This window comes from Schistocerca cancellata, chromosome 2 (assembly GCF_023864275.1).
Source record: "Schistocerca cancellata isolate TAMUIC-IGC-003103 chromosome 2, iqSchCanc2.1, whole genome shotgun sequence".
NCBI lineage: Eukaryota > Metazoa > Arthropoda > Insecta > Orthoptera > Acrididae > Schistocerca > Schistocerca cancellata.
In genome coordinates, this window is record NC_064627.1 from 400,511,946 (window position 1) to 400,524,681 (window position 12,736).

Sequence of the window (12,736 nt, forward strand, 5' to 3'; positions counted from 1 at the left end):
TAGTCAGTCGTTTTTCCCTAGCTCTGTCTGTGAGTGAAACAGCAGACGAAACGACTAGTCGTGGTACGGGGCAGCCTCCACCACGCACCGTACGGTGGCTTGCGGAATATGTGTGTGTGGTACAAGCAACAGCCGAGTCTTGGGTCTGTAGGAAGTTCATTGTCCATAATTTCCACACAAACGGAATATTCAACGTACTTATTCGCATTTTGAGGATGTTAGACATGTTAGAGCCTGTGCTAGACCTTCTGGCGCGCACATAAGAAACTGTTAAAAAAATGTATTCGAATAACTATTATATTGAAATAATCGAAAGTTCTGACTGAAGGAAGGCCTCATATTATGGGTGAATTTAGCAATTTCGGAATGCGGGTCTCTGCCTTTCTGAAACAGAAGAAAGACCAAGAAAACCTCTATCACCCTATTCCATATTAACATTAATCCCAGCTATCAATGGTGATAACGAAACTCATCCCGTTCCATTCACCAGTTTGTAGTACCGCTCAGTAGCTTGCGACTAAATGCCATCCTAAAGGGTTAGAGATATAAGTCACTCATTGTGCCGAGACCTATCTGTGTACGTCGTCGCTGGCAGATCACGTGGTTAGGTCGTCGCACTGCAGTCCTGCACTGGTACTAGGAGGCTCACCCATGACGGAGCGTCCGCGCAGCAGGTTTCCGACGTGCAGGTCCATGTTGCCGATGTGGTCCACGTGGACGCGCACCTTCAGAGGCCCCGAGAACGACAGCCGGCCGCCGCGCGCCGTCGGTCGCCGCGTGATGGTCGTCGTCTGGCTGTAGTCGTCTGCAACAGTCGGGCCAACACCTGCTCACTCACCGTACACTACACACGCTCAATCTCAGAGACCTTGTTGCAATACATTTAATACTGCAGAGATAGTAACAGCATGAGCAGTTAATCTTTTTCAGCTATAGCCGCGGTATTGACACCTATGATGCCACCAGTTTACTGTACAGTCTAAACAGTTTGACACACGAGTATCTACAGTGTGAATCAGGAGGAAAGGTACTTGCTTTGTGGGGAGATAATATTGGTGAATCTGAACAGAAAACTTCAAATGAACATACGCCTTTTTTTAAGCTTGTCCGACGTACAGTTGTTTGAAAATCACAGGTCTCAATCGCATGTCCTTCAACAGCACCCGCTTGAGAATACAAGCAAAGCGACATTAATCCTTGTTGATCCCCAACCGGGACAGCTGCCTATCAAAGAGTTACCAAGGAACATCGCCAGACAGTGAACGTTTTTGAGGAGTTATTATATATGGGTTGATCGGGTGGTTTGCGGGGGGGGGGGGGGGGGGGGGGGGTGAAAGGGGCCAGACACTGCAACGGTCATCGGTCCTATTATATATAGAAAACCAGTTTTAGCACCTCATTAATGCCATTTTCAGACCCCTATGCGCTACATGTACAGACGATCAGATACATCGATACTTGTATAACTGGAGCTGTCAGTATCTGGATTCCGTTAATACGTTTTTGGAGTGTTTACTTCAAAATACGAAATTGCTTCAAAGAACGATATTACACAGTCCAGATATTTAGGCTCCAGTTATGCAAGTGTCGATATATCTGATAATCTATATACAAGGAGTGCACAGGGGCCTGAAGATAGCATTAATGGGATGCCGAAACTGGTTGTCTAAATAAAGTAACTTCTCAAAACATACGGCTCTTTAGCCGCGTGGGATTAGCCGAGCGGTCTATGGCGCTGCAGTCATGGACTCTGCGGCTGATCCCGGCGGGGGTCGAGTCCTCCCTCGAGCATTGGTGAGTGTGTTTGTTCTTAGGATAATTTAGGTTAAGTAGTGTGTAAGCTTAGGGACTGATGACCTTAGCAGTTAATTCCCATAAGATTTCAGACACATTTGAACATACGACTCTTTAACCATCTTCCTCGGCAAAAAAGCGACGCTAGGCTACCTAGTGCTGCCTTTACTGAGCGTAGGTAATTTTTCTAAAACGACACTTTTTTCCAACATGCACATTGTCTTAGCATACCCACTATTTTCAGCTGATTTGTACATCACTTGGACTGATGCTTCTCCAGTTACAGATATTTAGAGGAAAACAACGGCAAAGATATTCTTTATTACGAAGAATGTGTCGCTCGTATTTTACATGCTTGTGCTTCAGCAGACAGTGCGAATGAGCTCAGATCAGCAACATAGCAGCTGTCTACACCAGCTCCAAAATGCATTGCAGTTGACGGTGGACTTTTTGTACATCTTTTGTTCGGAAATGTACACAATTAAACAAAACATGCTAATGTTTCATTTACTATCACTTGCATATTTTGTCCTATAGCTCATGTTTTTCATTAGTTCCCTCGGAAACTGTTAAGAACACTCTCGAAAACTGTTAAGAACACCCTCGGAATCGGTCAAGAACAGGACATGTGTTCATATGACGTTTTTCGCTCAGAATCACTAATCCCACCGCCTTTCAGTGCATGTACCTTTATCCTGACTCACAGAGTATATAACCTCAAACTACGAGTCTTATTAACAAATCATGAAGCTTATTATCTTCGCTTACATGATATTCCACTGATGGTCATTAAAATTACAGCACCATGTGGGAGGCGTGCAAAAAATGTCTTCCTTTTCAGCACAACCGCACAAAGCACACAGGGTTAGCAGCATCTATGTTCTGTGTAAATGGAAAGCTTACGCAGCATGTTTCTCAGTCATAAATCACAGTTGTTTAGGAGAACATCAAATCATTTCTCGTAGATTAAAGAGAAACACGATACTGCAGCGCCTGTGCTGTTAAGAAGAACGATGCAATGTTCCTTCGGACATGTACATCGACTTTCAATTAAAATGTACTCTCCCGTATGGGACTTACATAATGTGCGCACGGGTACAGGTTGTGACGCAGGAACGAGGACATATAGAAGCTTGGGTCGGGCCGTGATTCATGCACAGACAGCCGAAGTTGTTAAGGCGAACGCTCACTGTGAGCGGGAAATCCGTGTTCGATTCCCCGTCCGGCACCAATTTTCATCTTCGTCGTTCTCTTATACAGCTGATGGTTTTTCGTATTCGCAAGTGCGAATACATTTCTATGAGACAGAGAAACGTCTACCAGTACGATACGGATTTTGATAGCGGCACGATTGTGGGCTATTGAGTCAGCAGCGTATCCTGTATCCTCCCGCACTTTCTCCAGAGCTCACTATGAATTTCCAACATACTGTCATGCTTCTGCTTGCTAGCCACTACAGTTGATGAACTCTGCCGTGGAATTGAAGCAGCGTGGAATGAGGTATCCATACTAGTCATCTCAGTTCAATTCAACCTGATGCCCAGTCATGCTACAGGCGTTTCAGCTACCAAACGTGGAAGGTCTGTGTATTTAATATCATACAACATGTAACCCTACATCGCCAAATTTAATAATGTATTCTTCCTACAGTACATTCACAATAATTAAAAATTAGTTAGCTGCTATACAGAATGTCCCATTAATGTTGCAACAAATTGGAGGGGTTGTAGAGGGTATTTAGAGGAACAAATCGAGGATAGGAACCCATGCCCGCAAATGTCATCCAACGATGCTACAGTGTGTCTAACGTACAGGCGCAGGCGCCTTGCACTAGGCCACCCGTTTGGCGGCAAACTTGAGTTTGTACTCTGACGCACTGTAGGCAGCACATCCCACAATGCTGTTCGCTACTGAGTGATCGCCAATGGAGAAGGTGGAGCTAGCTGCTGCGTAGAAAGGCCTTGTCTCCTATGAATGCGATGCTCCGTTGCCTTGGAGGATGACAGTTTCGAGCACAGGTATCCAGCGGCAGTTTTTTTTTCTCATGAAACCGTCTAAAATTTCCAATGTTTCATCGGTATACAGGAGAAAAATTAGCTGCGGTGGGAAACCCTGTGTTGGACACCCATTCACCAAAGGAAGGAAGCATCATATTCGTAGGTGACAAGGCTGTTCTGCTTGGCAGCTCTGGTGATCGTGGCAATCAGTTGTCATCACTGACTAACAAAAGACATTGCGAGACCCTGCGAATACGGTCCGTCAGCGTACAAAGTCTGGTTTGCTGCCGAAGAGGTGCCCTAATGGAAGGCGCCAACGCCTGTAACTTCGACGCTCTGTAGCGTCGTTGGATTACGTTTCCAAACCTGCGTTCCTATCCTCAATTTGTTCCTCTACAATCATTTGATGTTTGTCCCAACATTTATGGCACAGACTGTACATATTTATGTAGCATTTTAATGGCTAGCAGTTCACATCAGGAGATCTATCACTTGCCCCATCATGTATTTATATTCATTGGATGTAAATTTTGACTCATGACGGCGGAAGAATCTTCGAAACATATTGTAATATTTTTATGTTTTAGCGTAAAAGATATCGTTGTTAAAGAGTGGTGGTACAACATGAAGTAACAAACATCACGCACCAACAGGAAAAACTAAATGGAAACAACATTACTCAAGACAATATACTCATATCAACCTAAATGTTTCACAATTATAACTTCAAGAAGCAGTCCTGTGAATGTGTTGTCAACATTGCTATTAAATTCACGTGCGTATATATTTGTGTGACATCACTGAGTTCCGGGGAAGAGAGTCTATAGCTGCCGTGTCTCTGAAATAAGACATGAGATTCTAACGGATTACTTTGAACCAATACTTGCTCCACAATAAATTAGACTGTACATGAGTTATTTCTAGTCGACATTTAATTACTGCTCCGTAAATTATGACAACTTGACTTCCTCTTTATTTAATATTGCAGTCTGCATGAATTATATGTATTTCAGATTCCATCACGATGTTCCCAAACTTCATTTAATAATGACAAAGCACAATACTCTTCAGTTATTCCACTTAATTCTATTGTCAGTGTTTTCTGGTACTCTCTACAATAAATCAGTTCAGGTGCAATAGACAGCGGACTGCTTGGTAAAACAACAAGAAGTGGGTTCACTAATCGTATCTCCATCTGCAGCCATAAAAAGAATGTACTATACTTCTCAATCAAAATAACTTAAAGTAATCGTAATATACACTTGGTTTTAGACAGAATTCGCGAGGAGAAGGAAGAGGGTGCTTACAGAGCGTCATGTTCCAGCTGCCCTTGTTGGTCATGGGGTACTGCAGAACGTCGCCATCTATCTCGTACTCGCCGTCCAGGCTCTTCTCCGGGAAGAACTGCGAGTACACGATGCGGTTGTTGTCCAGGTCGCTCCTGAAAGTAAGAAGTACAGTCAGCAAAAATCGGAACGCGTCTGCTCTTTTCCAGATTGACGCAGACATCATAAAACAAGGCATTCAAGTGATTCACGAAATCTGAAAGAATGGCAACGAATTTCCCTTCAGAACGTATTCCAGATTATCGACATCCAAATCGTGTAAGTTCATTGATGGTAAGGAAAGGAATTTTAAAAAATATGTCTGGGCCATTAATTCAGGAATAGTCGTTTCGACGTATCGACAAGCGCCGGCACGAAGGTGAAGAACACAAGGGCAGAGAAGGCTGCGAGACGACGTCAGCCAACAGCACGCTGACTGGGACCGCACCACGGCAGGAACGGCCTCTACGAGAAGAGAATATAACCGCCACTCATGCCACCCTTGGCCGCACAATACTAGACCGCCACTACGAGAGCACTGCGATAGCAGTAAGTAGTGATCCATAGCCATTGCTTGTATGGACATAGTATATAGAGAAAGACACTGAATGTTTGCACGCCGTCCATCGCGTGCGACTCGTTCTTGTAATACCGAGTTAGGTATTGCCAGTCTGCTTTATTGTAATAAAAACTATTAAAGTGATTTGCTTGAATTGTTGTATAGCATTCCGAGAACGCAGCATCGTTTAGGCACTCTGTGCGAGACGAGTGGGCAGGACCCCACAATAGTTTTCTGCACTAACGCTTTCTTAGACGTTAGTTTTGGTTTTGTTACATACAGGCCTCGATTTCTACATTCTGATTAAGTTTACTATTTAAGCTATTAACATAGGCCGCAAACACTGCTACGATTTGTAGTTTATACTTTTCTTCCTCCAAATTAATGACCATTTATTGCTTTCTTTAACACTTAATATGGCTGTCGAAGGCGTTAAATGACGTAGAACTGTACCAAACACTTCACTTTTCAGATGTCACACACACACACACACACACACACACACACACACACACGCGCGCGCGCGCGCGCACACACTTCCCTAAGTCATGACACATTTCACTTTTGTATTTTCACTCTCTTGTGCACATGTCTTTCCCATCACTGTACGTATGTAGCACTGACGTATGGATTCCTACTCATGTTAATATTGTATACTTTCGCTTTGGGATCCACTCTTTGAGCATTACCCTCATACGACTCCTTACAAACGTCTGATTTTCTTTCTAAATCGTTTGTAAGTCAGAAGCTATCAAGAAACTAATGGTACTAGTACTTAATATTTACTATTTTATCCACCCTCAGCAACTATATTTGTATGTAACGAAATAATAAGGAACCAGTAACCCGGTTGTTGTGGTCTTCACTCCAGAGACTGATTCGATGCAGCTCTTCATGCTACTCTATCCTGTGCAAGCTTCTTCATCTCCAAGTAACTACTGTAACTGAATCTGCTTAGTGTATTCATCTCTTGGTCTTCCTCTACGGTTTTTTCCCCTCCACGATGCCCTCCAATACTAACTTGGTGATCCCTTGATGCCACGGAGCAGGGTGCCGCAGTGGTTAGCACACTCGACTCGCATTCGAGACGACGACGGTTCAGACATGTCTCCGGTCATCCTGACTTAGGCTTTCCGTGACTTCCCTAAATCGTTTTAGGCAAATGCCGGGATAGTTTTCTCGAAAGAGCACTGCCGATTTCCTTCCCAATCCTCTCCTAATCCGAACTTGTGCTTCATCTCTAATGACCTCGTTGTCGACGGGACTCTAATCTCCTCCTCCTTCTCCTTGATGCCTCAAAACATGTCCTACCAACTGATCCCTTCTTCTAGTCAAATTGTGCCACAAATTCCTCCGCCCCAATTCTATTCTTTTGTATCCCCCCTGCAAGGCGGCGCGTGGATCTGCTCCTGTAAACGGAATTGGTAGGCCGAATGTGAGAAGTGAGTAGGAGCAGGTGACTTAAGATTCTCAGTACAGCTTTTTACATGAAAGTACATTTAATTATTAGTCATTGAGATACGTAACTTTACACTGAAGAGCCCGTAGGTACGAAACCGTATTCCCGTCGTAAGTAGATACATAGTCTCAATAGGAAGATGAGTTTGAAGCGATGTTTCCAGGCCGTCTGCTCTTGATGAAATGAAGAGAATCTGGAGCGGAGTTTGTAGAGCTCTCCCGCTCCGGCTAGAGTGGGCTGTCGTCGGTGTCTGCCGCAGTGCCAACCTAGCAGAGCGCACTTACGTTGTGGCATCGTAGCTATCGATACCACATATTCAGTAACTCCTCATTAATTACGTGATATACCCATCTAATCTCCAGCATTCTTCTGTAACATACATTTCGAAAGGTTCTATTCTCTTGTTGTCTAAAAAAACAATTTCTTTCATGCAGATGGTTGGTTATTATTTCGTTACATAGTACGTACTATGTCCATGACTTGGCAGTTTTTTGTGTTATCTGCCTTCTCACCTTTTTAGCCACTGCTAAATCTTCCACCCTTACCTTCCTGCAAAACAAGAGTGCTGTGTGCCGTGAAACTGCTATCTCATCCGCTGGCTAGAAGGAAAAAAATCTGCCAAGAGTTCAGTCCACGGACTAATACATACAGTCACGACACACTATGGTGCAAAATCAGTTACCATTTGACAGGTGGAGCGGCACCAGCGCTCCAAGCGGTGAGAAAAGAAGCAGTCGCATGCATCGTAAGGATAATGTTCATTTTTAGTTATTTTGTATGTAATTAATGTAACAGTTGTTATTTTTCTGCGTTCCATGCGTCAGTAAGTTACCAAGAGCCATGATTTATACTGAAACACATGTAAAAGCAGCTCAATCATATTGATTCAATGACAAAAGCTACAACTAATTCATGAAGAAATACTTTCGAATACGGCTATATTTCCATCTATCTCCGCTGGAAGCAACAGAATAAAAACACTTATTTTATGTTTAGAAGTACATATTTCTTTTGTTTTCTGTTGTTATTATCACAGGCACTTTTGTTGCTAGTTAAAAAATTTTATGAGCTCTAATGATTCGCCCATTCTTACACTTCACTCCACTTTACAATACACGAATATTTTTGTGAATGTAATTATCTTTCATTCAGAAACGAATGTGTTGAAAATTGTTGTCGTTTGTGGCTCAGATTTAGCAAGAATTCTAGATCTGATTTATTCTGTCTTGGGAACCATTATTATGGACTTTGACGATTTATTATCACATCTGTGTGGTTTTCCCTTGAGCTGCAACTGTGGTAACTTATTAAATTATGTTGGTATTATATCCTATATAATTTTTCCTACGTTCCATATTCGCTGATTTTACTCCACTTTGCTGGGTAGATATACGAATTTTTTCGGCAGGAGTGTCAGGTCTTCTGGTGTTTACTAGCAGTTTTTGTTTTTAAGGAAAACCACATTACTCGGTAAATATCAGTCAGTACGATATAAGACAATCGTAAATAAACTGCTCTGTGGTGTACCTTTTCGTGTTTCCTGAGGTCTTTAGGAAACTAAAGAATGACAAATGTGATTATTACCTATTTTTCAGCCATTGCATACACTCCCTATTTTAAAAACTGTTACAAATCAGTTTAAAAGTTAGTATTAGCACTCATCTGATATTGTATTCAGATGTGTTGCTTGCTGGCCGCTAAGGGCGCTGCTATCGTTGTGGGTAACGAGACGGAGTGCCGCGATTGTTACGGTAGACGGTGGTTCGGTCTGCCTAGTCTGAGTGCTCTGCTGCTTCTCTTCGTCGTAAGTAATGGCTCGACTCCTCACAGGAATAGCAGTCACCTCGTTATAAAAGTTCGTCCAGAGTCATCCTCTCTCGGGTGAGAGGCATTAACGTCCAAGTGACTGCAATAATCTTGTTACGAGAGGCGGTGAAGTTTATACTTCAACTGTTATCAAGATAAGAATTGTCTCACACACAAACAATAGGAAAATTTATTCCTTAACCAAAGTAGTGTAGAGGTCTACAGAAATGTTTAGCTCCTTTAACCGTCCATTTACGAGTTTTTCTGTAGCAAAGCAGCAAAGAAAATTAGAACTGAGCACCGCATTAACACATTGGTTATTAGATACACCAAAAGCTCAGCTGAACGACGCTGGAGCAAGAAATATGCTGAGATCGTTTTGAGGAACTCTATCATAACATTCCCCTGAAGTGATTGTGGAGCACAGCTAAAATTAATATGAGGATTTCAAGAGGCCGATTTGGACCCTGTTACTTAGTGGTGCTTTAGTGTTACAGAAAGTACCCTGCATTATCGATATACATTTTTCACATGTATGTTTTCAAATATTCGACCAACGAATTCCTATGTGGCTCACATGAGGTGGAAGGTTTTTTGCGCGTCGACATTGGCTAGCATGCTGCCTCTGTGCGCCCTGCCGCAGTACGCAGTACTACCTGAACTTGGTGACGTTGGAGCGCGTCCAGCCCCGCTCGTAGACATTCCTGAGCCGCAGCTTGTAGCTGGCCCCGGGACCGCCGCGCTTCTGCACTACCTCTTTGGCGAAGAACGGGTCGAAGGGCAGCACTCCGTACTCGGGAATTCCTGCGGGAAACACAGAACGAGAATAACGCTATGCTACATATGAAACACATAAGGGGCCGGGTAGGGGGGCAACAAGGAAAGAAGTACGGGAAAACCAAAACCACAACACATTACCATGCCTGATAGGTTGTGGGAAACACGTTGGCAATCAAAACAGCTTCCAGTCGTCTCCGGATGCATAAATACAAGTCCAGTATGAAATTTCCTGGCAGATTAAAACTGTGTGCCGGACCGAGATTCAAACTTGGGACCTTTGCCTTTCGCAGGCAAGTGCTCTACCACTTGTCCGCGAAAGGCAAAGGTCCCGAGTTCGAGTCTCGATCCGGCATACAGTTTTAATCTGCCAGGAAGTTCTGGCAGATTAAAACTGTGTGCCGGACCGAGATTCAAACTTGGGACCTTTGCCTTTCGCAGGCAAGTGCTCTACCACTTGTCCGCGAAAGGCAAAGGTCCCGAGTTCGAGTCTCGATCCGGCATACAGTTTTAATCTGCCAGGAAGTTTCATATCAGCGCACAATCCGCTGCAGAGTGAAACTCTCATTCTGGAACCTTCCCCCAGGCTGTGGCTAAGCCATGTCTCCGCAATATCCTTTCTTTCAGGAGTGCTGGTTCTGCAAGGTACGCAGGAGAGCTTCTGTAAAGCTTGGAAGGGAGGAGACGAGGTACTGGCAGCAGTAAAGCTGTGAGGATGGGGCGTGAATCGTGTTTGGATAGCTCAGTTGGTAGAGCAATTGCACGAAAAGTCAAGGTCCCCAGTTCGAGTCTCGGTCAGGCGCACAGTTTTAATCTGAAACAAAGTTTCATATCAGCGCACCTTCCACTGCGGAGTGACAATCTCATTCAAATCCATTATGTTTTCATGGGAATCTCAAACCATTCTTCCCGCAAAATAGGTGCAAGTTCAGGTAACAGTAATAGAGGTGGACGGTGAACACGTACCGTTCTCTGCTAAGTAGACCACAAAACCCCAGTAATATTGAGATATGGTGGCTGTGGTGACTAAGGAGATGTGACATTTCACCCTCGTGCTCATAACACCGGTCCTGGACGATAAGAGTTGTGGGACCAGTGGCCCAGTCACCTTGGAATACGCAGTATCACCACAGAGGACCAAACATTGTACGATGGGGTGGACTTGATCTGCCAAATGGATAACCATCCTTGGTACTAATGTGACCTTGCAGAGTAACAATGGGGCCTACCAAATACCACTATATGGCTGCCTAAATCGTCAGCGAAACCTCGCAATGTTTCTATCCTGGGATAGAAATTCGTCTGGAAGTTGGAAACAGCGTGAAACAGAACTCATCTGCTCAAACGATTTTCTTTCGTTGCTTCGTAGCCTATGTTTTATGGCTTCGGTACTACGTTTTCCCTGTACTGCCATTTGCATCACTGATGTGTGGTTTAAGAACTTCAGCTCGCCCTGGAGTTTCTCGCTTATGCAGCTCCCTTCGTGCTGTAATCGTGCTGACATGGTTTGCGACTGTGACATTCAGATCTGCAACGACTTTTGCAGCTGCCATCCTCGCATTTTTCGTCAATCCTCTTCAATGACCGTCTGTCACGATCTCTCAACGCATGTTCTCTTCTACATTGTCGCTTAGCGCATGGTGTTTTCCCGCTCCCCCCACATGCGTTGCTTCTTGAAACACCAAACATTTTGGCTACCTTGGGTACGGAATCATCCACCATACGAGCACCAACAATTTGCCCGCGTTCAAATTCACTGAGTTACGACATAATGCATTCATGACTACACAGAACGCTATTCTCACCAATACTGACACTTGCAACGTTTTGAGCGCGTTGCACATGTATCGTTAGTGGTCAAATAGAACAGCACAGCCTACAGGCTTGCCTAGCATCTTCACGTATGTTCAAACACGCATTTCTCGCTGTCTTTTCAAATTTTTCTTCTATCCTTATTTTTCTTATTTCTTCAGAACAATGAATGGGATAGTAGCTCTGGCTATCACAGGTTAAAAAATTTTAATTTCACTATTGCTAGTTTTTAAAACTAAGAACCAAGCTGAAATCACTGACAATGGATTATATTCATTAGCTGGAAAATGACCTAATCCAATTACTCGATCTTACACGTTAGAAACACCCTTTTACAAGTACATTTTCTGTGTAAGATTTGAGAAAAAGATGCACTGCATACTATGTTACTCGACGAGAGTTTTATCGTGTCTCGTTCCAGGACGATAATCATTATCTGTGAATCATTTGTTTTCTGCTTTGCGGAGTTACTTTACAAATGGGATCCTTATACATATTTGGGTATCCTTTAACTTCAGCGATATTAAAACTTAAAAGAAAGGATTCAGTTTCAGACTCTTATCATACGAGGTCTGTCTAAATAGTTCCCGACTTTTGATATTTCCGCGCAAAATAGAGACGATAACGCGGTGCCACTGTACACAATAAAGGAAGAGACCTTTATGCGCATTCGTAAATTTTATCCCCGCCTTCCAGCGCGTCAGTCGTTGCCTGTCGGGCGCTGCGTGAGGTTCTACACAACGTGTTCGTCGGATTACCGATTCTCTCAAGATGACTGAACGTGTTGAGAAAAGATACTGCATCAAATTTTGTCAAAAGCTTGATGATTCTCAAAGCGAAACAATTCGGAAGATTCAGAAGGTGTTTGGAGAAGATGCGATGGATTAACACAAATGAAGGAGTTGTTGAGAGGGTGCAAAATTTGGTGATGGCAGATCGTTGTTTGACCGTGCAGGAGATTGTTCAAGAGGTTGGAGTGAGCAAAGCTACTGAACATGCAATTTTGCGTGATGATTTGAACGTGCCCAAGATGTTGTCATCGGAACAAAAAGACCTCCGTTCTGACGTTGCACTGGACCTTTTAGACACCACCAACACTGATCCTGGGTTTCTGAACACCGTGATAACTGTAGATGAGTCATGGGTGTACAGGTATGGATCAAATTGTACAGGTATGGTTCAAATGGCTCTGAGCACTATGGGACTT

At 43.6% G+C, this 12,736-nt stretch overlaps 1 protein-coding gene across 1 annotated transcript in view; it reads right to left on the bottom strand.

The window, feature by feature from the left end:
* Positions 1–12,736, bottom strand: part of LOC126154339 (uncharacterized) — a 60,689-nt gene that overhangs the window by 7,524 nt on the left and 40,429 nt on the right. Inside the window, exons 3-5 of the mRNA XM_049916130.1 lie at positions 9,597–9,744; positions 5,099–5,232; positions 650–805 (exon numbers count right to left, since the gene is read on the bottom strand). Coding sequence (XP_049772087.1) covers positions 650–805; positions 5,099–5,232; positions 9,597–9,744 — 438 coding nt within the window. The remainder of the gene's footprint in view (positions 1–649; positions 806–5,098; positions 5,233–9,596; positions 9,745–12,736) is intronic.